The following is a 27,137-nucleotide window of genomic DNA, read 5'->3' as shown; positions in this document are numbered from 1 at the left end:
GATCGAGTGGTTTGAGGACTCTCAGTGAAACCAGTACCTCCTCTCAGGCCAGAGGCATCAATCAGGGGAGAGAGCTCCAGAAAGCTCCATGCAAAGCTCCTCCATTAGGGGTTTAAGGAGCAACAGAGGCAGCACATCCAGCTCTGGGGTCTGTGAGAACAGCCCTGGACCTTGCTGGTCTGATCTTCTCAGAATTGTACTCTCTCTGTGGGGAGCAATGTGCATGGTGCCTATGTGAAGTCTCTCACTGCCCTCTACTGGTGATATTGGTGATAACGCAGCACCCACCCCTGCCTTCCAAGTATAACTTCATACAACTCTATTTTTGAATTTGATAGAGTACCTTTGGCTTTGTTCTCTCTGACCACCCCTCTATCTGTCTTCCCCCTTATCCACCTCACCCACATCTCTCCCCTCCTGAAGGGTCAAACAACCCAAATCAATGGCGGCCTCTCGGCCTGCAATACCTCCTCCGTGTCACTAGAGGCGTCTGGCGAGACAAACTCCTACTCAGGGTCGCCCACCAAGAGGCAAACGCCAAGCTCCGGGGGCAAGACGACCCCCACAGAGAAGGCGCAGTATAACACCCCTATTGGGCTGTACTCAGCTGAGACCCTGCGAGAGATGGCTCAGCTCCAGGAGAGCCACAGAGGAAAGGGCTCTGCAGCAGGCCTCTCAGTGGGGTATGTAACCAACTGGAACAGGCCTGATAGTAGCAGCAGCAGCCAGGGGTGGCTAGGCCTGTTTAACCCCATAGTGGAAAGGGGGGGGGGGGGGTTGGGTACAAGCTCTGGGTAGAAGTTGCCTGTAGGCTCAGGTGTAGCATCAGCTAACCCTCTCCAAAACCTTCAACCTTCAACAACCCCACACACACACACACACAAAACTAACCATAGATCAGTGTCTATGTCTAACTTCAGTCTACTCTAAGGGGTTCTAGCCTACTCCACCCAGTCCCTGCTGCTCTGCCCTCGTGGGACAGAAGGATGGAAAGAGTCTCAGAACATTCTGATTTAGCTGTGTATTCTCATCCTGAGCTGGCCTCCAGACAGCTTGTTGACCCCAGTTGGTCCTAGTGATTCAGGTTTCCCCAGCGGGGAATGTGCAGGAGAGGCACAGCACGGTTCTTGTAAAGCCCCCTAGCTCAAGCCTGTGGCCCTCCTCCAGGTAATACAAAGAGCCCACAGGAGATTAGGTGTCCCCTCTGCCGAAATACAGGCCGTGACGTCCCAGACGAACCTTACAGTACGGGTGTATCTGAAGAGATCAACCAAACCACTGCTTTAAACGTGGCCAGGGTGGCTGAAGTGACTGCACAGTGAGGTTGGGGATCGTTTTTTTAAGTATGCGTCTGATGTTTCAATGAAATGCTAATAGCGTCACTTGGATATGAGAAAGTCCGAGGGGAATCGCTAAGTGCAGTGCTGTATCAGCCTTTGTGGTGAACACGGTGCACTAGTGTTCCTCTAGTGCTAATCTTAACGAGACTTCTAACAATAATTTGCGGAGTGCGATAAGATTACTCTGTCACCGTGCCGATGGTTCAGGGCAAGCACCTGTTCTTGTCATCTCTTTAACAGGCCTTGTAATGACTGGGTTCAGGTTTCTCTCTCCTCTGCTGTGCTAAACATACACTACCCCAATATATATATGCCTGTCTCATCTGGCCCTCTCGCTTCGCCTCTCTCTCTCCCCCTTTCTCTCTTTCTTTATCTCGCTTTCTGTCCTCATCTAAAACATACGGAGTATGGAAATATCGCTCTCTCGCCTGTGGCACTCTCTCTCTCCCACTTTATCTCTTTATCACTTCGTACCATTGCTCTGACATAAGCAGAGTCTGTTAATGTTTTATATATATGTGTGTGTGTGTGTGTGTGTTTGTTATATATTTAAGGAGCCTGCAATGCCATGGCTTTATATCAGTGGCGGACAAGCCTAATCATAGTCGAGGATGAACGTCAACAAAGGTGAAAACATCTTTGTCACTGATGGCTTTCGCTGTTGCATTGTGTGATTCCCAGTGAACTCGGGTCAGTCTTCACCCACCTCTTATCTATCACTCCATTTTCTCCTGTCCCTATTCGCTCATCTCTGACACGCGTTGCGGCTTGCCTTTCACGCCACATGAGCAGCCTTGTGTAGGTGGATTGTGGAGTGTAATTGTGTTGTTGACCCACTGTCTCTTTCTCTCTTCTCCACTGCCACTGCCTCAGGTTATTTTCAACACTCCTGCCAAGTTAGTACTTCCTGGTTGTGGTGTAGTAGCGTGTGTCCAAACGATTGTGCGGTTTAGCTGTGTGGTGTGGTGTGATGTTGTTGTTCTTGTGTCAGTCTCTTTGGTGTGAAGTGGATGTGCATTGTCTTGGCTTGTTGTGTAGTGATTCTGCCTTTTGGGATGGATGCGCAGTTCTAGTGTCGGTGTTCATAATGACCTTTTTCGGTTTGCAATGTAAAGGTCGTCACCATCTGCCCGAGAACGTCTAATAAATCTTAACCTCGGTCTCGAGAAGAGAAGAGAAAAAAACCCGTTGCCTTCGAACTCTCACAGACAAGATCCCTGTTCATTAATAGTGTTTTTGGGATATATTTGTTTTATTCGAGAATAAAGGTCATTTTCTGACTTAATGCTAAATTCCCCCATAAGCCATCAACCTTGTACATATGACATTTAGGTAGAGAGTGTGGAAGTGTGAAGCTTCCCATTTGAAAGATGGCTAATACGATGTAGAGGATTTGCAGATCAGTTTTTAATTTCTGCACGAACTCGACAGTGCATGCTTATATTAACATCTCCATTTGCTCTTTTATCTTGATCAGTTTACTTGTGGGCCAGTTGTATAACACCATCCTGTAGGCTGATGCTGCCACATACCTGGGAGGGTTGACCTGTGTGTCTTGAGGGGAAACCGGAGTGTGTGTGTGTGTGTGTGTAGATATGTGGGCTGTGCTGTGCCTGCTCTACTGAGAGATTTACTGTAGAGAGCATGTTTGCGGTGTGACATACAGCGCCTCGATGGCAGCTGATCTGCCTTTCTCTGCAAAGCCCCACACTCTTGTAGTAGTCACGTAGCAGATCTCTTGTGTATTAGCCAACTCTTTTGTTTGTGCCACCCATTGTTGTGCCGTGCTTGATCATGTTCCACACGGCAGTACACACGACAGAGGAGTTGGCTGAAGCACAAACTGATCTGCTAGCAGGCTATGACACTGTTGAACTTTCCATCTCACACAACTTCTCCTTCCACTGCCACCCTCCTCCTTCCCTTTCCCCTCTTTTCCCCCCGTCTCTTCCCTCCTTCTCCTCTTCACCCTCCCCGTCACAACCCTGCCGCCTTCCTCCGGGACCCTCCACCGCTCTCCACAACAGCAACGAGTACATCCCCAACTTCAACCCCAATGCGCTGAAGGACACTGCCCTGTCCACCCACAAGCCCATCGAGGTGAAGGGTCCTGGGGGCAAGGCCACCATCATCCATGCCCAGTACAACACCCCCATTAGCATGTACTCCCAGGACGCCATCATGGACGCCATCGCCGGACAGTCCCAGTCCAAGGGCCACGAGGGCGGGTAAGACCCTCCTTCCTCTGCACTCCCTCACTCCCTTTCCTTGTCTCCTCCCCCCACCCACTTTTTGTAGCATTCCTACCCAGCCTGCATGACTTTAATACACTCTTAGAAAAAAAGGTGCTATCTCAAACTTTAAAGGGTTCTTCGCCTGTCCCCCATAGGAAGAACCATTTGAATAACCCTTATTGGTTCCAGGTTAAAAACAACGTTTTTTCTAAGAGGGTATTACCCCTCCTTTCCTCTCCTCTGCTGGCTGTTGAACTAGTCTGGCACTGCAGCATAGTGTAGCCGTGCTGTGCTGGAGAAACTAAAACCACAGACCGACTTCATCAGGATGCCTTATCAGGGTCTAATGATCTAGGGTGGTTACCATCCTTTTAAAAATGGTTGTACAGTTCTGAATGTCCTAAGTGCCTTCTGTATGTGTCGAGAAGGAGCATACATGCAACACAGATGGTTTGTAACAGGTAGCAGTGAGATCTGTGTGTTCAAAGGTGCTGTTGGTTGTGTGTTGGTGCAGTGCTCAGGTTTTGACTGTTAGTTTTGTGGTTGTCTGACTACTGAATTGTCTGGTGCTGGAAGGGGTTTGGTTTTGTGCGCCAAGACACAGATGTAGTATATTTATAAAGGCGTATTCCTTGTTACAAAGGCAGGTCACCTGTTGCGGTATTCAAGTGTATTTGTTAGATTCTTTCCATTCGTTCTCTGAACGTCTTCATGCCGTGCTCACCTTCAAGCATAAAACCACCAGGTTAGTCACCAAGCCTTCCCTGATCCATTTACATATCCTCATATCCATGATTACCTTTCAAATACTTGGAGATCTCAGTACACACATCATATTCAGCTAGTTACCGTTGCAAAATGTATCATTTCATGAATGGGACCGTAAACTCTTGATTTGTATCAGTGTATGTAAATATGTAGACACACATGCTTCCAGGCAAATTGTTTTGTTCGTATGTGGAGAAAAGTGTCCTTTTTCTGGGTTCTCGCTCTGACATCCTCTATGGGATTCATATCTAATCCTCCCTCTCTCACTTCCTTCACAACCAACCCCATCACTGCACTGTCGATCCCACCCACCATGACATGCTGCTTCCCCCCCCCCCCCCCCCCCCCCCCCCCCCACCTCGCCCTGCCCCACCCCATCCCTGCTGTACAGAGAGGAAGTCCCAGCCGGCTCCCCCTTGGCGTAAGTAGACCGCTCTGTGACAACCTACGGAGCACAGCCTGTGTGCTGTCTCTTCATATCCCTCCGCCGCCTCCTCCATGTCCGTTTCCCTCACCACTCTTTGCTTGTTCACGTCGCTCGTCCCAAACCTTCTCTCTGCTAACCCAATACGTCCTCACACTGAATGGAGGGTCTGGTTTTTCTACCCATGGCAATTTTCGACACACACCACCAATTGGCGTAGTTTGTGGGTTGATGGAAGGACGTCTAGAATTGCCGGATATTGCCTCTGCACCCTTAATCCATTGATGATAGTTTAGTTTGATGGGAGTTGATTGCAGAGCAGCTGTTTGTAGAGAACATGGTGGTGTGTAGAGAACATATGGTGTGTGTGGCTCTATATCAATGACTATCTGATTACTAACAAACAATTTTTCATTCAGTTGGAAAATTGTGCTGAAATTGTTTTGAAATGTATCGAAAACATCCATCGATTCAGACGTTTTCATGCCATACATTATTAGAGTTTTTAGAAAAGCACAGAGTGAGGTGCAAACCGATATTGCCTAAAGGTCAACCACAGAATCATAATTGTGTTATTTGGCAGTTTCGCCATCTCCAGCAATCATTCCCCGCTCCGCTCATTCCTCCATTCTCCATAATGTTCTGCTCATGGTGTTGCAAACCGTTTCTTAGAGGGTGTCCACTCCGCCGCTGGCTACACAGGGATTCTTTATGTTTCAAGGCTCTCTGTCACATAGGTTTTATTGTCTGCTGGGATGTTATCAAAAGTCAATTTTCTCTTGAATTGCAAAAAACAAAAAAAAACCTGCATGATTTATATGGATATAAAAAAGGAAATGAACGGAGGAGGGACACATTGAAGTGCCGCCCTCAGCTAGGTGGCCAGAACTATCAGTGCTCAGGGAATGCGCAGCTGACCAGCAATAGTTATGCCATGTACCAGGAGCTATACTAGTTTAATAACGACACTAAACGGAATGTTCTGAGCTCTTTCGTCCTCCTGCTGAAGGTACACAATTTTTTAAAATTATTGTTTGAAATTATATTTCTATAGTATGCTGTTGAGGAAAGATACCACAGGGTCCAAGCTAGCTAGTAGCTATGCAGCCATAATGCTTCACATGCAAGCTTCTGAAAATAGGAAACTATTAGACATCTTTTTAGCATTCCATCACTGGTTTGTGTGAGCGTACGCTGGCGGATGCTCCTTTTTAATGTCCAGTTTTTAAGCCCCTCTCATGCAGCTCCCCTTATGCAAGACCAATTTTGGTTTTTACATCACACTATGAAATAGTTATTCCCCTAAATGCCAATTCCCCTAAATGCTCCTTAGTCATCCAAGCAGGCTACACAAGTTAGTTATAGTATATGTATAACCTCAGACATGCCCCAATAAGAAAATTATCACTCCGGGCTGCAGTTTCTGAACACCGTGATCAGAAACCCGAATAACAAACCCCAATCCCTATACGCCCTGATGGCGATGGTGGGTAGGAATTAGTGCCAGTGTGACGAGCCAGCCCTCTCTCTGTGGTTCCAGTTCACTCCCTGTAAAAGACGCTCAGGTAGACAGTGCCTCCCCAGTGTATCAGGCTGTCATCAAGGCTGCAGACAGGGACATGGAGTTGAACGACTGGGCCCGCAGCTCCTCCCAGGTGCAGTCCAAGTCCTTCCGCCTCCTCGCCCACATCACGGGAACGGAGTTCAGTAAGTAGCGCTGTTCTGTTTCATTTAGTTTTAGTCGACCCTTCTTACCCTGCCAAACACTGTTACTGATGGTTCCTCTTCTGTCTTCTCTCTCTGTCTCTCTCTGTGTGTCTCTGTGTCTCTCTCTCTGTCTCTCTCTCTCTCTGTGTTTCTCTCTCTCTGTTTCTCTCTCTCTGTCTCTCTCTGTCTCTCTCTGTCTCTGTGTGTGTGTCTCTCTCTCTGTGTCTGTCTCTCTCTCTCTGTTTCTCTCTCTCTCTCTCTCTCTCTCTCTGTGTCTCCTGCAGTGCAAGACCCAGACGTGGAACATCTGAGGAAATCAAGGTAGGCAGCTAGCAGCAGCGACCGGTGGCCTAGCAGAAAAGCTGTATTTAGACATTGCTCCAGACCAGACCATATGAGCCCTTAGCAGAGTTCCTGCTGTGAGCTAGGGGGTCAAGGGTCACAGGGTCACTCAGTCCTGCTTCAGGCCCCAACTCCACACCACTCTCTGTGCTGAACTTGAAGGTTAGCATGTGACTCATGTCATTCTGAGCCAACAGTAAGAATAGTCTGAAGTGTATCGATAGTGCCCCTCACACGGATTACAAATAGCCCTCATGATGGGCTCACACAAGTTCCCAGCAGTCTGTTAGACTCCTCCAGCTGAAATGACACAGAACGTGTTTAACTTTTTTTTTTCTCATTAGTGATTTCTCTTAGTTATTTCTAATGAGTTATCTCATTAGTGATTTCTTTGCCTGTGTAAATTCATCAGGGACCCTGATACAGTATAGTGCAGGACATCATAGACCCACCCAGGAGTTGGGTTGATTTGTGTTTGTGGAGAATTTGGGAGCCCCCAGTGCACTCTTACCCTCACAGGACTCAGACAGGGGAGTGGAGGCCACAGTCCCTAACCCATCTCTAATCCCCCCCTTTTCTCCCTCTCTCTTTCTTCCCCCCATTTTTATTTTTGTCTTTCCTCATGCCACAGGGAAAAGTTTGACACAGAATTTAAAGGCCCACGTTTTGCCAAATTGAAAAGTTGGCACAATGGCCTGTCTGCTCAAATCCTTAACGTGCCAGAAAAAACCCTGGTTTAAAAGAAGCGTCAGACCGAATGTAACTGTAGCAATCAGAGAAGGGTAGAGCAGGTGAGTAAGGAGAAGGTCAGGCTAAAGATACTGGAAAGTGAGTTAGTGGAAAGAGGTTTGTTCAATACTTGTTGATCACATGTTGTAATGGAGATTTTAGTCCAATGTCATCTTTCCCTCTTATTCTGGCAATGAAAGTTGATCCTAGTTTTCAAAATTAATTGCAGCTGTATAAAAAGTTGGATTGTATTTCAACATTAAATTATCACTATTTGAGTTTGACATTGTGATATAAATATGAATAAAAACGATACCACTGTGAACGAAACACATTTTTCCTTTGGTTGCTTTCGTATCATATTTATCAGATTCAGTTTTGATGTAGCAGTTTATAAGCTTTAAATGGACATTATAGAGGAAATAGTTGCTTACCTTTAAGGCATAGCAGCATAACACCCTCTTAGAGACCATAAACAATTATAGATACAGGTCTAGGATCTTAATTTGATCACTCTTTTGTTGTTGAGAATTTCCCTGCACTGCAGGAAATGCTTCATGATTTAAATAAATTAACTGAAAACACTCAATAACACACAGTTATATTAACAGTATTGCACTTTTCATGTAGCCCAATTTTGACCAACTAATAACCTAACCACCAATCAAGCAACAATATGTGGACTAACCGTTCAAATCCTGTTGATGCAGGATGATTTTGCTGTGACAATATTGGTCAAATTGAGATCCTACATCTGTATGATTCATCAAAAACGCTAAATAAAATCAGTTGTTTGTTTTGAATTTCAAAGCCGCTCCCAAGGAACCATTTACATAGAACGTAACAGCGATCTCAAGGGTCCAATTTAGGATCAACAATTCCCCAATATCAACGAAAGTCGTAATTATTCTTAATATGAATCACTCACAGATGAAACATGGCTTGTTTGTTTCCTTGTCCTCGGGCTCTGGCTCATTGGAATGTGTGGAGAGCAGCAAACCCTTGCGGCCTATGATAAAGTGAGGAATTAGAGAATTGCCCAGAGAGAGTGAATGGCATAAAGTAAAGTGGACTATTGCAGTGATAATCAGGAGTGCTGCCTGCATTGTGCATTGCACTGACTTTTTAAAACGATTAAAGGATAGGCTCCAGTCTGGTTCATGGCCAGATGGCCACATGATTATGTATGACTTCAATCAGAGGGAACATTATTGGATTATGTGTAGACTATGAGTTTCCTTTGACTTCAATGAGAGAAGTTCATCCGTTTTCTGTTACCTTTCATCATTGGTATTGAACGGTTTGAATAGTCATTTTTTTCTCAACTACCAAAGGTAGAGGCACTTCACTAATCAAGCAGGACTTTTGTAAATTGAAGTTGGTCAAGGATTGCTTTTCACAGAAGCCCCCAACAAAGGTCAAGGCCTTGTGCCTCAAGTACTTTGGCCTTTGAGATGTGTGTATATATATATATATATACACACACACAACTTGACCTAGACAAAACAGAGATATTTTATATAATGTAAATGGCTTTGGAATATCTAATAACCAAGCTACATTGCCTCAGAGTTCAGTGGTTGAAAAAGTATACAAATGTAAAAGTAAAGATATCTAATACAAAAGTCACCCAGTAAAAATTATTATTGAGTAAACGTCAAAGTATTTGGTTTTAAATATACTTAAGTATCAACAGTAAATGGAATTGCTCAAATATACTTAAGTATCAAAAGTATCCAATTCCTTATATTATGCAAACTAGACGGCACAATGTTTTTATATATTTTTTTAATTTACGTAGTACTTAAGGAAAAATACTTTAAAGTACTTAAGTTGTTTTTTTGGGGGCACATTCCAACACTCAAGACATTAATTTACAAATGAAGCATCTGTGTTTAGGTAGTCCGCCAGATCAGAGGCAAACGGGATGACCAGGGATGTTCTCTTGATAAGTACATGAATTTGACTATTTTCCTGTCAAAATGTAATGAGTATGTTTGGGTGTCAGGGAAAATACTTAAGTATTTTTACTTAAATACTTTACACCGCTGGTAGTGTGATAAGATATTTATGACAAATAACATATTTCAATCACTTTGAGATTGTATTCCGAAAAGTTCTTTAGAAAGACAGTAGAAATAAACCAAGCTAATTTTCATATTACCCACAGAAAGATGAACTGACCTGCTACATTGGTACACCATTTAGAAAACAAGGCTCTGATCTTCTCCACACCTGCCATTTAGTCTGTTACACGGAGCGATGACTGTGTTATTACTGTGCTCAGCCATCATTCGCTCTCATATAATCATGCCTTCAATTGTGAGATTCCCTAAACAGAGGTCAATATTATGTTGATTGTCTGTTATTACATAGAAAGCAGTATTATGTCATTGGTCTGTCCATTTAGGCCTTGTCGAGGCAAGAGTCTCTAGCTGCTACTATAGGTTAGGTCAGATGTGGCTGAAGGGACTATCATATCAGGAGGGAAGTACAGCCGTCAGACAACACCCTGTTGGGCGTCGTCCCGTCCTCCCGCGTAAGAGAGGAGAACAGGAAGTCAAATATGTGAGTAGTGAGATTTGGCGAGGCCATGTTTGAAGGCGTTGAAAGCCCTTTGAAAGGTAACTCTGCTTGTTTGGTTGTCACATAGGGGAGCTGCTGTTACTTAGCTCTGCTGTGGGCTGATGAATGGATTATTTAATGCCCGTCTGTAACTATTGGAAACCTCTGCTAACTGCCTCTTCCCTTCCTCCTCACCTCACCTCCCCTGAGAGAGATTTCAACCTGCATGCATTGCATGCTCAGGTAGACAGTGTGTTTGCACTGGAGTGCCTCTGGGTGGCTGACCCCCTCTCGCCCTTCATCGCTCCTCCTCTTCATCCTCCTCTATCATACACCGGCCTCAGTCTCCGTCCCCAAAACAAAATCTAATTTTCCACTTCAGTTCCACTGAGTATTCTAGGCCTCCTGTACCTGACTCCCTCTCTTTATTTCCATCACAGATTCAAGAACTGACACACCAAACATTCCTAAACATCAGGACAGGCGTCATTGCTTCACATCAAATTTTGGCACGTCACTACATGGCTATCCTACTCTCTCACCCCACCCTTACCGCCAAATTAGTGGAAGGCCATTCGGTGTGTGTGCTCAGTTCCCATGTGTTTTTTTATTTTTTTTTTTGCAGTTGGTGACTTCTAGGGCCCATTTTAGGGGCCTAGTGCCCATGTGACTTCCCATCTTCTTATCGTCATGTTTAGAAAATGACATTGTTTTCGAAAGTGTCAAGGACCGTAGAGGTTGTTTCGATATTATAGATAAGCTTGTGACAGTTGGCGATACAAAGTTGTATTGTAGGTTTAATCCATGGGACTAATCACAGTTCGGTTCGTCAAGAAGGTAGAGTTGATTCGGGCCTATGTACCATTCGAGAATCATGTAAAGGGTACAGAAGGTGAGGGGGTACTTGTTGACAGCTACAGTATGTGTTTGTGTCGGTCTTCGTGTTGTGTGTCTGACTCATTGCGCTCCCTTGTCTTAGAGTCTTGCCTGTAGCACCTGTTAGTCAGTGTTTTCCTCATCTACTACAGCTCTGCAGTAAGCCATCCCCCTCCCTCAACCTCAAGCCCCACTCGCAAATCCTAAACCTCCATGGTTAGAGCTCACTGCTGCTTTGAAGTAGCTGAACGTGGTAATATACATACCTGTTTGTGGTACTAGACCCATTTCCCCCTGCCTTGACTAGCTGTAATCTCAATTATCGTCCTCCTAAATTGCCTGTAAGAGCATGGACTGGTCTCTCAATCGCCTGCCCTTGCCTGCCCATTTCACCAGTATCATGCAAACACATGCCAGTGTTTACCTGCCTAACCCGGAGTGGTCTTTCGGTCGCAGAGAATGAGGAGCAGAGTGAAATTGTAGTTGAGAAGGTTGCCTGCCCATGGAGCTGCCTAACTAACACAGCTGCTTTTAGTGGGAGCAGTAACAATGTCCCTATGTTGACAGTTGTGCCAAGCAGACGTTACCAGCCATAGACTTCTAAACTATCCTCAAGTTTTTCCTTTCCACAGTGAAAGAGAGTGAGAAATGGCTTTAGTATACAGATTAAGTCGTTCAAATTCCTAACTGTTTATAGGTAATGAAAGAGTGGTGCATGTATGTTATCAACTATCTTTAACATCTCTCCGTCAGGTGTGGCCTCTTTCTTCTTCTCTCTTCTTTCCCCCCTTCCCCTTATGTTTTTAATCGGAGGTAACAGATTTTGAATTCAGCCTTCAAAGCACAATATCCTTCCTATGCCCCTAACTTGGAACACTCATTCCCTCAATACATCTGGAAATACATCACAGCAATTCTGTCAATGCAATCTATTGATACAGCATGGAGAGGGTTATTGTGTTTTGAAGGCCAGTGTCCTCTGTGTGTGAGCAAGTGAGCTGCACAGAATGTCTGTTTATATAAACCACTTGTTGTGAGGGAAGTCTGTCTGTGCCTATGTGTGTGTCTGTGTACATGGCTGTCTGAGTTCAAATAGAGATCCAGTAGTATTGAAGTTAGATGTCTGTACCTATGCCAGATAGGCTTATACCCAGGGGTCCACAATTACATTCAGCCGTGGGCTGATTTTGAGCTGATGGAACATCAGTAGGTATAAATAATTAGTAAACTGTAAATTGACCGCAAGAATCCCAAATTTGACAAAAAAATTACAATTTCCAACTTTGATTAAATTGGGATACGATGACATATGCTTCTCTTTTTTATTAATTTATTTAGAATTAGAATTTTACCCCCTTTTTTTCTCCCCAATTTCGTGGTACTATCTTGTCACATCGCTACGTAGGTTGAAAGTCATGCGTCCTCCGATACACAACCCAACCAAGCCGCACTGCTTCTTAACACAACGTCTATCCAACCCGGAAGCCAGCCGCACCAATGTGTCGGAGGAAACACCGTGCACCTGGCAACCTTGGTTAGCGTGCACTGTGCCCGGCCCGCCACAGGAGTCGCTGGTGTGCAATGAGACAAGGATTTCCCTACCGGCCAAGCCCTCCCTAACCCGGACACTATGCCAATTGTGCGTCGCCCCACGGACCTCCCGGTTATGACCGGGACTGGGCCGGTAGGGAAATCGGTTGTAAACCCTCTGGGTTCGCCCCTTGCGAACCCAGAGTCTCTGGTGGCACAGCTGGCGCTGCAGTACAGCGCCCTTAACCACTGCGCCACCCGGGAGGCCCCTTGTTTCTCTATTTATGTGTGGGAATGCTTCGGACAGATTTACTAAATTAAAATCCCTTTGAGCTCATTTTTTGGTGATTTTACAATTTTGGGGAACATATTTCCTAAATTAAAATCACATTGAGCTCAATTACTGGTGATTTTAGAATTTTATTAAAGGTCCATTGCAGCCATTTTTATCTCAATATCAAATCATTTCTGTGTAAAAATGTATTACCTTACTGGGATTGTTTTAAATTAAAATGTTCAAAAATAGCTTCTTAGCAAAGAGCTATTTCTCAAGCAAGAATTTAGCTAGGACTGTCTGGGAGTGGTCTGAGTGGGAGGGGAAAACTAGCTAGGTGTCATTGGCAGAGCGCTTTGGAACTTTCTTTTTTATTGGTCTATTTACTAATTTACTGCCTGATGACGTCACCAGGCAGGCCAAAACTCCATCCCACCACAACAGGCTGAAATTTCAGGTGGTCTTTTCAAACTGCTCTTATACTAAAAGGGCAGTATTATTCCAACCTCATAGTGTGGGAATTATATTTAAAACACAGATAAATCACGTTTTTGACTGCAATGGGCCTTTAAAAAAATGCTTTTTTGTTTGTTTTTTGCTCAGAAAACTTGGGGGGGCCAAATAACATCACCCCTGGGCCGAATTTGACCCGCGAGACCCCTATTGGGGAACCCTGCCCTACACTCCCATCAGATAAAAGTGACTTTGTAGCGGTCTCTCTAGATGAAAGCAGTTAACGCTACAAAACTTTGTTGATGAAAACTTGGTTGGTTGGATTCAGAAATAATAGTGTCTTTAGTATCTGTGTGACTGTGGCCTGCCCTGTCCTTGTACCCAGCCTCCATCTCCCCTGCCGACACACCAACACTCCACTCCGTACTCCACACATCTAGCCGTGAGACACACCATAGAAAGACATACTACAACCACAACCTAGGAGCACTTGCTAACCTCACGGGTTCACCAAAGAAAGTGATGAAGGGTTAAATGACCACCTGAGACCACTGTTTACCTGACCTCTCTCTGTGCCATACCACCTCCCTGACATATGACATTCCAACTATCCCTTCTATACCTGCCTGTAAATGTCAACAGGAAGAATGGGGGGGGGTCAGAGAGATGTCCAGGAGAAGAGGTCAGGGTGCTGGAAGTGAGTAGGGGTCAGCCATCGGTCTACCACCATCAGGCCTGTTGCTGCTAGATGCCTGCCATCCTCTGTCTGTCCTCCAGCCTGGGCAGCTCCCCCTGGGCATTGCATTCATTCCGTTCTCCCCAGTCCGGAGTGGGGCAACCTCAACGCCACCTTCTCCCTCAGTCATTCACTCAATGTTTTGGCCTCATGTCCAAGTCAGCTGTGTTTTAAATGTCAACATCTGTTAGTTTTTTACTTAGGTTTGAAAGTCAATTCACAAATGTTCTGTAGTGTGTGTGCACTCATTGATTATGCCATGCTGACTGAGTGTTCACATTTTTCTCTCCTTTTTTTTTGCTTTTGTTGTTGTATACTCTGTTTAATCCTTTCCCCAGCAGGGTTTATGGCTGAAACTCTCCCGACACCTTAGATTGTCTCTGATTATATTATATTAGTATGATATTCTGTACCGTTACAAATCACTGTTTAATGCACTGTGTTAGTAAAGTAAAGACGAAGTACATATCACGCAATATAGCCTGCTTCATCCCAGTGAGATGGTACCCTCTAACCCTCTCTCTCTGGCTTCGGACATGATTGATGAAGCGCTCTTGTCTTGACACAGTTATTTAATCATTCTGCGTTATGCACAATCGATTCGTGCAGTAGCAGCTAGGCAGCTTTCCATGATACAACCAGATATCTCCCCACTCGCCTCCGCTGCCAGCCTCTATACGTTCTCCAGCGACCCAGCCAAAACCAATAGTCCAAATGTCCGTGAGCAGATTGCTTTCTTTTTCTGTGTGGTTTTTATTTCCTGCATAGGGGTTTTTGCTCACCTCGAGCTCCAACTCCTTATATTGAAAGATAAGACTCGTAAATAATTGTAATTGATTTATTTTTCTACGCTTTTTCAATTTGTTCCTGGATGGACATCCTTGCGTTGGGCTGAGCAATATCAAGGCTTTTGGTTTTGCGTGTGATTGAGGCCATATAGCTTTACAGGTCTATTTGTGCTGACATTAACTCTCTAATTCATATACACCTAGCCCTACGTGGGCTGTTTGTATATATGATTTTCGGCCTCAGACTGCTGACAGTTTTCTCTCAATGCAACCTGACCTCTTATGCAGTAGCCCTTTTGAGCATGCTCCAATCTCTATCAGCCCCGCACCTGTCGCTCTGCCTGCTAGCGCTGCTTTGCCCAATCAGGTGGCTTCACCTGCTGCTTCACAGTCTCCAGAGCCCGCCCCCGTAGCCCCTGAACCCACCCCTGAGAGGTAATGCTGTGTGGGTTGAAAGTTTTTGTCTGTTGTGGTTTTATTGTCCTCCGCCAACTGAGTGCTCTTCCTTGTCTTTGGCATGTACCTATATTTGTGTGTGCACTTTCATTGAGAGTGACTGTATTGTTCTGATGTTGTCTCACTTTTTCTTTTTCAATGTGATTGATTGAACATTTATTGAAATGTGTGTTTTTTTGTTTTTATGTTTCCAATTAGACTTGGAAAACCTTGATTGTACTACATGAGTGGTTAGGTGAAAGGTTTCATGAGCAGTATGCATTTATGGCTTTGGGTTTAGTACATTCACAGGGGAGAGTGTCCAAGGTAAGTCAAACGGTCTGATGATGCTGTGATCATCTGGACTGCGTGGAAACTGTGAGGAGAGAGACACCGGGAAGACCTGCCATGTCTGTGAGCGGTGTGAGAACAGAGAGCCTCAAGGCAGTGGAGTACTGTAGTCATGCAGAGCATGTCTGCCAAACCCATCATCCTTTAACCCATAACGTCCTCATCGTCATAACGATCCATCCATCTTAAACCTGTTTTTTTATTAGACCAGCCTTAATACAATATAACAATGACCTGGGGCTGCGCAAGCTGTTGCTTTTATGGTTGGTCATCACTGCTGACCCCTTCCCCATAGGAAGCAGACAGTTCTGTCAAATCTAGAGAGAGTTTGCAGCGTGAACACAGTCAATATGTCACACAAAGAATTCCCCAAATTCCCTTTCCTAGTTTCCCCCAGAGCCCGACCTCCCTCTCTTGATCCTTCCTGGCTGTTTTAACTCTACTCTGTCCTCTGCAGCGAGCAGCCACCCCCAGCCACCCAGACACAGCCAGTGGCCCCTGAGGCCCCTGCAGTCCCCTCTGGGGCACCTCGCCACCTGACGCATGCAGCCTCCCATATCTCGTCTGCTTTGATTACACAGTCTAGGTACAGTTGTCACTCAATCACTCCCCCTGTCACAGTTTCTACCTTTTATGTCAGTCAGGAGCTAGGCCAATGTGTTGTGTGGATTTGGTTGAGATAGGAGGGGCAGAAGCAGGTACAGATGCTAGTACATATTTGCTATTTTATGGGGGGCCAGAGAAGAGGTTTGTGAGGAATATGGATTGGGTTGGGAGAGCTTTATTTTCTGATGCTGAAATAGTGGATGGAAGAGTATACAGGGTGTCAAACGGGATTTATTTGGATTGTCCACAATAGATGATCTATAGATGCTCAAACTATTAGCAAACTACCAACTGCAAGTCCGTTTATATGCAACAGCTTGCTAGGGTTGGCGTATAACGCTCTTCGACATAATTACATGAGCCAGATATTGCATCTTGGTGAAATACCCCAGATCACCCCATTGGACCTTGGACCTTCAATGGCGATGCCTGAGATCATTTTCTTAGACTTCTGGATTAGGATTTTGGACCATCGAGAGGCATGGTGTCTATACTACTTTATTGGACACTCCGAAAACTATTTTGGACCATCACAGCAGATTAAATGAATTTCCATGTAAATGGACAATAAAGTATATCATATCGTATCCATGAATGGTGTTGTCAGTAGGATCAAAAATCACATAAAAAATAGGGTCCCATCTACTTGCAGGGTACTGCGAAAGGCCATACGTATTGAGATTGGGCAGATAGGATAGTTTTTGCTAGAGGACAATTTGTTGACAGTTAGTTGAACATATATAAAACATCTACTAAGGACTATCCAACTAAAGTGTTACCCTCTATTTTGCATTACAGTGTAGTATTTATAGGTTTAAGATGGCATAAGAAATTCTAAGTTCTCATTGTGTATGTGGAGGAAATTGGAGTGAGCCCTAAGTCGTCTCTCAGACCTCTCTTGTTGGCTCTCGTTAAGAAACAAGGTTTATAAGCAAGGGCCACCGCCCACCTCTGCGCTGGAGGCTCTGTCAATCACCCCAGTGTTCCGAAGCAGCACTTTGCCCAAACGAAAGCGCACCCTGCCCTCTGGGAAACCCAAGCACCTGAGGTACACACACACCTGGACAGACTGACACAGTGACAGAGAGACTGACCACGTCACAGACGGTGGTGTGCAGAGTTGCTTCGGTACGTGGGATAGGGGACAGGAGGGTAATAAATCAAATTTTAAAAACGAACTTTGGGACACTAGCCGGATCAAAGGAGCAAGGCCATGACTGCAGCGTTGCTTCATTCGGATTGGTCGTGTTTCATAAGACTATCGGATTATTTACATCTGTCGCAGCATGAAAAGTGGTGCAAAATGAACTGCGACAGACCCAATTGGATACATGCTATTTTATGGGACTGCAATAGGTCGGTGCAACTTTTTTGCTTGCCTGCACCGGGTCCAACTTCTCTCCAAAAGCTCTTTGCATTAGCTCTCTCCATTACAGCTGAATGGATAGGAAAACGTCCATGGGGCTTGATGTGCAGACGGTACACTGCAGATTGTCTCAAGGGACAAGAGGAGGAATGTAAGCTCATGTGGGGGTTTGGCAGCATTTGCAAAGTTTTTGTTTGACTAATTTGCACCTCTTTCTCCACAATGTCAATATTCCCTTCACAATTATTAATGGTTAGATATGTTTGACCCCAATATAAAAAAATCCCATTTTAATGCTGAATGTGGCTAACATCACTCTGAAGTTGACTTTTTTTTTGACATTCCATCTCTCATCTAGAATTTGCAGGTCACCCTGTTTCTTCCATTTAACACACGCACAAAATCCCCACAGGCCCGTTCAAGTCTGGACCTTTGCATGTCATAGTAAGGAACAGCCTACTCTCAGAGTTGGTATTAATGGGCTCTCTTCAACCTGCGACAGCCACATAATTAGTGATATGAGGGTAGTTCACTTGGTAGTGCACATAATAGTCCAGTTAGTGATTGTACCACCTTGTGTGATGGCGGTAGCTCCTCTATCCCACGCTCTCCCATGCTCACTCTGCACGTCACTGCTCAACTGCATGCTCACACACTGGCTTGACTAATTATGATCTGGGTGGGGGGTAGTTTGTCATAGAACAGCAGAAGGGTGTAGCACTTGGATGTCGATCACAATCATTTGTATCCTGCAAATCAGTGATGTACTAAATCGTTATCTATGGCTGTGATGCACCATTCAAGTCAACTACTGAATGGCTAACTAGTGGCTACAGGCAATTAGCAGCTGTTGATCGATGTGATGCTTCATAGTACAGTAGCTGGAAGGGTCATATTATTTGCGCTAGAATGCTATAGAATTCGGTACACAATTTCAAAATGTGACACTTATCACAAAAGATGACTATTTTCTGTGCTTGTAGAATACCCTCTGATTTGTCAGTGTCTAGTGGGGATGTTATGAAATGACCTTCATTGTTTTGCTTTGCATAACAAGGGGGTTTATGGTATGTATGACTCAATGATCCCTAAGTTTGTTTGGTTCAGCCAATCATTGTAGAGGGTCCATTTTTTAGTTTTGTATCAACAGCTGTGTTTAAATAACGAAGGAAATCAAATCTAATCTTTTAATATAATAGTGGTATTTTATAGAGATCTCCTGGAGCCAGTGTGGTTACCACAGTTGCTTAAAACTGTGAAGGCTATATCGACTCATGATGTGCAGTGAAGGGTGGTTTGAAGTGAATTCATCTCGCCAGCATGTTAGTGTGTTTTTGAGACGTGGTCCTGTGGCCCACTTGAACATTTCCTAATAATTGTGTCATTGTTTTCTTTTCGATGTGGATTGGATGTGTTAACTGATGTTACCAGGAGTGTTGGCCTGTGCAGTGGAGCCAGGTGTGTGTGTGTGTGTGTGTGTGTGTGTGTGTGTGTGTGTGTGTGCGCAGTATCAATATAGTTTCCTTGATTGATGGGGATAAATAGAGATATGGTGTATAGGAGCTTAGGTGTGTATCTATTTGGTTTGGCAGTGTTAGGATCATGGATTTTCAGAACCTGTTTAATTTTCTCTCTAGGATAAATCTTTTTTTCCTTTGTGTGTGTGAATGTGTGCTCTCACGAAGGTATTGCTATGAAACCAAGTTCACCTATACTTCAAAGAGACTGATTGTGTGCTGCCCTTTGTTTCAAACGCTACACAGTTACACAGCTGACTCTGTGATCAAACTAGGCTGACTGACTAGCAGTTTGAATGGAACTGCTGTGATCTGATAATGTTACAATATGTGAGAAATCTGATGACTCTTGCTTTCCTTCAGTAAACAGTGGAGAAAAGTTACATCTGCACATGCAATATTTAAAAACCGGATGCCATTATCGGAAACAAACTCATTGGGCAGCACGGCATCATACAGGTATAGGTGTACATGGCCTTCATCCAAAGAGCTATTTTTGACCCCTGTTTTTGACGCCTGACCCCTTTTTGTTTCTGATGCGTTATAGCTACAGCCTGCAACAGTCTGCCTCTGGTTACAGCTCCCAGTACAAATCCTCAGTCTCCAGGTACTTCTGTGGGGAAGTTTATCCAGATGCCACTGTCCAATAGAACATCTGGATAGTGTGCTTCCTTCCCTTTTTGTCAACATAACTTAACTTCCGGAATAACACACCCTTATTCCCCTCCCTCTGTTTTTAGCTCGAAGGATGAAAATTGTGCTTTGACAGTGTTCGTTTTAACCTGCGTTTTAACCTCCCCTTTCTTACAAATATGTCAAAATCTGCTCCTCTCTCCGCTCAAATGAAATCTGTTGGTGACTCTGTGAATCTCTCACTGCCATAACTGAGGCTCTCTGTTCTAACACTGTTTCTCTGATACCAGGCTGTCTTTCTCTCTCTCTGTGTGGGTCTCTGCTATATTAAACTCCCACTAACCTTTGAGTTAAACGTGTCTGGTGAAGTGGAGGAGCCCCAGGTAAGACTCAAAACATATGTGGACACTCAGTCAGGAAGGAGAGAGGTGGCTGTCCAGCATTCAGCGTACTAGGTTTAATCGCGAGGCATAGTGCTAACAGTCTCCTTATTAGTAATTGATACTTGTAGTACAGTTTCCCAGTTTAGATTGTTATATTGTCTAAACTATGACTGTTCAGAAAACAGCTAGACTGATGATCAGACTAGTAAATATGTTTCCATCTTGGGTGGTGGTGATGTCACTCAGCTTCTTTTTTTATCCTTCTGCAGCCAATATGGCCAGGCTCCCCCCATGCAACAAGCCCCTCCCATGTACCAGGGGCAATCCATGTACCAGGGGCAATCCATGCAGCAGGGGCCTCCCATGCAGCAGGGGCCTCCCATGTACCAAGGGCCTCCCATGCAGCAGGGACCTCCCATGCAGCAGGGACCTCCCATGTACCAGACCCCGCATATGCAGCAGCCTCCACACATGCAGCAGCCTCCACACATGCAGCAGCCTCCACACATGCAGCAGCCTCCACACATGCAGCAGCCTTCTCACATGCAGCAGCCTCCTCACATGCAGCAAAGCTCCATCCAGATCCCTGTGGGCCCTCCCCCACCCAAGGTGGTCAGCACCGCCTGCATCGTGCCAGGTAGTTACAGCAGGTGGCGCTGTGTGACCATTTGTATGTGTGTTAACAATACTGTAAGTATGGATAGTGTTTACTTAACCGGGTGTCTCTTTGGGTCATAGCTCCTGCCCCTGTTCCACCCCAAGCCGCCGCCCCTGAACCCCCCTCCAGCAGGCCCCCCTGGATCACTGATGACTCTTTTGCGAACAAGTTTGACCCCAGCAAGACCACCAGCACCAGCATGAAAGTGCCTGCTCTACCTCAGAGTGCCCCACCAGCACCGGCCTATATCCCACACCCTGGCTCTGCCCACACCCCTCACTCTGCCCCAAGTCCTGCCTATAACCCAAGCCCTGCCCCCTACAACCCCACCCCTGCCCCTTTCAATCCCGTTGCCCGGGGTGTGGCCCAAAGGGCGGAGCGCTTCGCTGCCAACAGCAACAGAGCACCCCTCTGTGGAGCCTGCAACAACATGATCAGGTAACAACAACGATACACTGAGTGTAGAAAACATTAAGAACACCTTCCTAATATTAAGTTACACCCCCCTCTCCTTTTGCCCTCAGAACAGCCTCAATTCATCAGCGCATGGACTCTACAAGGGGTCGAAAGCATTCCACAGGGATGCTGGCCCATGTTGACTCCAATGCTTCCCACAGTTGTGTCAAGTTGGCTGGATGTCCTTTGGGTGGTGGACCCTTGTTGATAAACGGGAAGCTGTTGAGTGTGAAAAACCCAGCAGCGTTGCAGTTCTTAATACATAAACCGGTGGGCCTGGCACCTACTACTATACCCCGTTCATAGGCCCTTAAATCTTTTGTCTTGCTTTTTCACCCTCTGAATGGCACACAATACACAATCCATGTCTCAATTGTCTCAAGGCTTAAAAATCCTTATTTAACCTACCTCCTCCCCTTCAGTGGATTTAACAGGTGACATCAATAAGGGATCATAGCTTTCACCTGCTTTCTGTCGTTACAGGGGACCCTTCCTGGTGGCCCTGGGTCGATCCTGGCACCCAGAGGAGTTCAACTGTCACTACTGCCACACATCGCTGGCAGACTGCAGCTTTGTGGAGGAGCAGAACGCAGTGTACTGTGAGAACTGCTACGGAGAGTTCTTTGCCCCCACCTGTGCCCGCTGCAACACCAAGATCATGGGGGTAAGATGACGGACCCAAACGCAGACAAGTACAACACACACGAAGTCACTTTGTGCGTAGCATACACCCACACAATAACTTTTTGTCCCTGCGTTCTTTTTGGTGTGCAGGAGGTGATGCATGCTCTGCGGCAGACATGGCACACCACCTGCTTTGTGTGTGCTGCCTGTGGCAAGGCCTTTGGAAATAGCCTCTTCCACATGGAGGACGGGGAGCCCTACTGCGAGAAAGGTACTTTAGATCAATGGAATAGCATGGCACATAATGAAACGCCTCAAGTGTTGAATGTTTCCTTCAGAGCCCAAACTAGCTCCTGTATGTTTGTCATAATGTCCTCTTCTGCAACTGAACAACATTTGAATTATACACATAGAGACAATTATTAAAACAGTTTACGCATGTAACTTTGCTACCGTTGCACTCTGCTAGTGTTTTCACACTCTATGCTTTCTCTACCAGACTACATTTCACTCTTCAGCACCAAGTGCCATGGCTGTGACTTCCCAGTAGAAGCGGGAGACAAGTTCATTGAAGCACTGGGTCATACTTGGCACGACACCTGCTTTGTCTGTGCGGTAAGAATGGCTACAGCGCTGTACAATAACCCATGTCCCTGCTGTATAAAACGGCTATTTTTTCAGATCTCTTGGACTGTGCCAAAAAAAAATGTTTTGTGAGATTCACAATTGTGTCCGTCTCCCACAGGTGTGTAATTTGAACCTGGAGGGCCAGCCCTTCTACTCCAAGAAGGACAAGCCACTGTGCAAGAAGCACGCTCACGCCATCAACGTGTAGATGCTCCATCTGCAGTTTTATGGGGTGGTGGGCAGGTGCTTACGTAGCTATGCCCAAGCCTTGGCAAAGAGCCCAGTAGAGGGCATTGATGCCAGTCAAAATGATGAAAAAGCTGAAGATGATAGCAGCAAGATTGACTGTTCAGCAAACCGATCAATCAGGCGTGACAAGATTTTAAGTATTTTCATCAGTACTGAAATTCAAGACAAACTGCCTAAAATGCTGCAGCCCCCCCCCCCCCCCCCCAAACATGTGTTACGTTTGTATTTATTAATATCACTTACAAATGAATTATATTGTATGTCAGAGAATTCTGATGTAAATCCTTTGCTACTCCACTCAGATCCTGGAGGGCCTCAATCCAGTAAGGCTGGAGCAAAAGCCTTAGCGGCCTACAGACACAGGCAGACTGAGTGGAGTAGCAGGGCAATCAGTAAATAAGATGCCTTATTTCACAGGAACACTGTGTGCTTTGTGTTGTTGAATGTCAAAACCCAAATAGCTTGCAGTGAATGTCATAAGATCGTTTTAGTATCACATACAGTAGATTTAACATGATGATGCCTCACGCCGACCAACAGAGCACAGAACGTGAACCGACACAGTATACTGTAGCATGACACATGCAGGCCTACGAACGCTGTTTGATTTCACAAAGGTATTATTAAAGTGGACAGTTTAGTAAGTGATATTTATTGCATCTTTGGCAAAGTGTTATTTATTTACATAGAATAAAACGGAAGTATAACATCCATGGATGTTTAGATTGCTGATAAAACGAAACAGTTATATTTGGGCTTTTGCTGAATGATTTAGTTTTTTATGCATGCAGTTGCATCATACAGAGGTTCATAGTATCATATGGAGGACCTGTCACTCACTCTTTCATCCTGGATTTATTTATTTATGATATACAAAGATGGTGCTCTGTTACATTATGATACAGTAATACTATACCAACTTTGGGGATCCAGGTAGAAGATGAGACAAATCTTTGGATATATTTGAACACTTTATGAGGTAGGGAATTCAGGTTTTTTGGAATGTGTCTCATAAACTGGGATTTGCTCCTGACTGGAAATCAAGGAACCACTCTGTGTCTTTTGTAGTATGTAATGGGGATTTTGGGGAGGTGCACCGATTGGTGGACAAGAGCCAGAAAGATATGTCACAGTGGGCCGCCGGACTATTGTGTCTCTGAATTGCGCTTAAGGGAGACGACCTCTGGCCTGGGGTCTTACAGATACATTTTACACAACAGATGTCTATGCATGGTGATATGCCATACACCTGTATGAAGCGCTTAATTTAAACAAGAATATATAGGAAATGTCTGTCAAGGTAAAAAAAAATATATAAAAAAATACAGCCAAACACAATCATTTCTCTCTCACTAGCACACACACCTTAAAGGTCAGTTGACAGTGTGCTTGTGTACAGACTTTATACTTTCAGAGTTTATTTTATACATCTTTGTGTATGTTCTGTATTTGTGTAAGTGTGTGTGCATGCATGAGTTTGTACATGATTGTCAGTGCATGTCTACTGAGGCAACATCAGTATTAGTTATGTATCTGTGCCACTAGAGTAGCAAAGCATACTGTGATTTTGCATAACACTTGAGTACTTTTGATATGCATACTGTATGTGTGTAGATCAACTGGTAAGAAAAGCACAGTCCGTGCCAGTTCAGAATAAACTTTACATGGTACCATTGGCGGGAAATGAAGACGGGCTTGAATTGTTGCTAAATAGTTGTTTACTGAAAGTTCAGCGTATTGAAACTAGTTGTATAGTTTCCAACCACTAGAGTGCAACAGAGTGTTGACACCATTCTGCTACTTGGCATGCCTCAGACACTAGTCACTACATAGTACACTCACTGTATGTTCCCTCTGTCCCCACTCCAGCAAACACTACAAAGCCATTTGTCACCCCTGTGGACTTCGTTTCCAACAGTTCAATGTCAAGCTTTATTTCCAGGCCCCATGTATCAACCAGCCATGTCATTACACTAACTCCATAATCAGAAATTGTGGACAGCATAGGGAAAACAATTGTTAGGGTTATTTAGATGGTTCCCCTTTTTAAAAAAAAGACTATTGCGTCAACATGATGATAGAAATGCTGTGCATCCCATTGAGGCTAGTCTTAGACAATCAAATGTAGTGTATTTTGTGTTACCTGGTATCTGAAGGACCATGTCAGCAACCCAAAATGTCAATATCGCTGGTTCCAATGCTCACACGTGTCCTCTGTAGTCAACATTGGCAATAATAACACAATGAAAGAATAGTTAAGGACATAATTAAGGAGGACACAGTTTTATAGAATTTCACAGTCCATTCCCAAATGACTAGAACTTCTCTCTGCCGTCAGGCATTCATTCCATTTAGGTAAGAGGTCTCTGGTGCATCTCTGTCCTCTGTAACGAGAGACTTAAGTAGCCTTCATCGTTCTCTTCACTCTTGACACGTCCCTCCCTCCTGGCTAGTTCTCACTAAACACACGGGTTACTTTGCAATGACACTGTATTAAGACCATCCTTTTCAATTTCAGGATGCTGAGTGGTCTTTTAGATGTTGGTTCACACATGACTTCTGTATGTACTGCTGTTTAGTAAACACGGGTGAGGCTGCAAGGTTTATATCCAATGTGCAAAAGGGATTGCTTCTTCTTCCATGTTCTGTGTTTTGATCGGGGAAAGTGATTTTTTTTTCTCCATAGTAGTATTTTTGTTTTAGAATAGATGATATATACTTGGCATGAGATAACAACCGCACTCTTAAATCGGATCGTTGATTTACTCGTGTTTTTGAAGCAGCAACTGAAATGTGGCTTTGATCTTTGAGTAGTTGTAGGGCGTCAATGTTTTTTTTCTTTGGCATGGACTGTGTTGGAGGAATGGAGTTGTTGTCATTGTTCTGTTGTACATGTATTAATAACACCTGAATTAGTGGTTCATCTCTTGCTGCATTTGTACTTAGAACCCTATCGTCTATATAGACGAGGTCTTTTTTTATGTGGAACGTTGATTGTGTTTGGATTGTAACCCCATATTTCAAATGACTCACCCTGCCTGGCCTACCATAACACGAACTATACTTAGAAATAGGAACATGTTTCATGCATTGCTTTATTTAGTGAAATGCATCTGACTGCTATCAGAACAGAGTTACATGGAGAAAGGATATACCTTGACGATTGAAGAATTTAACAGGAGTCTATCGGTGTGTGTGTGTGTGTGTGTGTGTGTGTGTGTGTATCTGTCTTGGGAAGGAAATGTGCTTGATTTCGTCTCTCTTGAGAACTTCCTGGATTGGGCAATGTTTGAAGGGCCTTAATTTATGCATGCTGTAGCCTATTAAATACCATGACCTTAATTTATATTGTTCAGCAAAGACTACGAATCACCATTATGTTTTTGTTTTACAACCACAAGTATGCCTGTATTACCAGAGTCAATGTTGAGAGGCTGCTGGTATCTCTAGGGGGTCGTTCCACAAAATGGGTGCCTCTTGCATCCGTTTGATATTTAAGTAGAACTTGTGCAACAATATTACATTTTAAAAGCCTGTTATATTAAATGAAGTGCCCTTTTAATACCGAGCATTTGGAGAATCCAATAAATATAAAAAAATTTATGTGAATAAAGGCTACCTAAAGTGCCAAAATTCAGCATTTTGTGTGTGCCAAAGTGCCAAAATTCAGCCCCTCCGTCAACCGTGTCACTTCTTCTAGGAAGATTTCAACCCACTTACTCAAAACATTTCTCCAAGTGTCACCATCGTTGTCCTAGTTATTTTTTGTTGCTTTTACAAAGTCATTTGAAGATGATTTATTTTGTGTGATTATTGATTCATTTACTCCTGTCCCTCATTTTGGTGATCCCTGTTATGTGAACTGAACTTTTGTTTTAATATGGTGAAACTATTTCTTTTAAACAATTTTTTTTAAAGGAAAGTTTGAACATTAATTGTCAAATCATAGTTTAAAAGCAGGTGATATGGTTGGACTATTTTTGGCCATTTTCTGGTGTTTTGTGGTGGGAAACTGAGCGGGTCGAACATAACACGTCAACACTGTTACCCATAGATAGGCTAGAAATGGTTTAGCTGTCTATTTCTTTTTCATGAAGAAGATATTCACTTGCCACTCCCTGATGCACAGAAGCATCCATTCCCCTTGTCACAGGGGGATTTATGGTTGATTTAAGAAGAAATCATCAACCCCGTTACTTTATTTTGATTTGATTTATTTGGCACTTTAATAGGCCCTTTCTATAGTCATTTTTGTTATTTAAAAAACCTCTTGAGATGAGAACATGTTTTTTATGAATTTGAACATGTGCGCTTGACAATGTTAAATTACACTTCTCAAAAGGCACTGAATTGGTGGAATGACCCTAGGATGGTTTGAATCTTTGAAATGTGTCAATAAATATTTTAATTCACAACATTGTCTTTCACCTTAATTTATTCTTCCACTTCCTTCTCACCTTTTATTC

General features: G+C 44.2%; 1 protein-coding gene across 32 annotated transcripts in view; it reads left to right on the top strand.

Moving 5' to 3' along the window:
• The window catches only part of LOC110503086 (LIM domain-binding protein 3), an 82,403-nt gene extending 55,317 nt beyond the window's left edge, over window positions 1–27,086 (top strand). For 4 of the 32 annotated variants that reach the window (XM_090216717.1, XM_090216718.1, XM_090216716.1 and 1 more), the window contains 12 exons: window positions 2,214–2,236; window positions 3,368–3,568; window positions 4,734–4,763; window positions 16,010–16,138; window positions 17,075–17,206; window positions 19,589–19,648; window positions 20,327–20,694; window positions 20,796–21,153; window positions 21,655–21,835; window positions 21,946–22,066; window positions 22,295–22,410; window positions 22,541–27,086. In XM_090216717.1, the coding sequence (XP_090072843.1) occupies window positions 2,214–2,236; window positions 3,368–3,568; window positions 4,734–4,763; window positions 16,010–16,138; window positions 17,075–17,206; window positions 19,589–19,648; window positions 20,327–20,694; window positions 20,796–21,153; window positions 21,655–21,835; window positions 21,946–22,066; window positions 22,295–22,410; window positions 22,541–22,630 (1,809 nt within the window). In that variant the 3' untranslated portion in view covers window positions 22,631–27,086. Of the gene's footprint in view, window positions 1–423; window positions 684–2,213; window positions 2,237–3,367; window positions 3,569–4,733; window positions 4,764–6,306; window positions 6,474–6,757; window positions 6,795–7,446; window positions 7,875–15,054; window positions 15,202–16,009; window positions 16,139–16,319; window positions 17,676–19,588; window positions 19,649–20,326; window positions 20,695–20,795; window positions 21,154–21,654; window positions 21,836–21,945; window positions 22,067–22,294; window positions 22,411–22,540 lie in introns of those variants that run through there. The other 28 variants (XM_090216726.1, XM_090216727.1, XM_090216725.1 and 25 more) reach the window with 12 other exon arrangements.
• The last annotated feature ends 51 nt before the right edge of the window (window positions 27,087–27,137 follow it).

This window comes from Oncorhynchus mykiss, chromosome 23 (assembly GCF_057628025.1).
Source record: "Oncorhynchus mykiss isolate SJ-2025 chromosome 23, ASM5762802v1, whole genome shotgun sequence".
Classification (NCBI taxonomy): Eukaryota; Metazoa; Chordata; class Actinopteri; order Salmoniformes; family Salmonidae; genus Oncorhynchus; species Oncorhynchus mykiss.
Note: the sequence above shows the minus strand (reverse complement) of the source record. Positions and strands in the feature narration are given on the sequence as shown.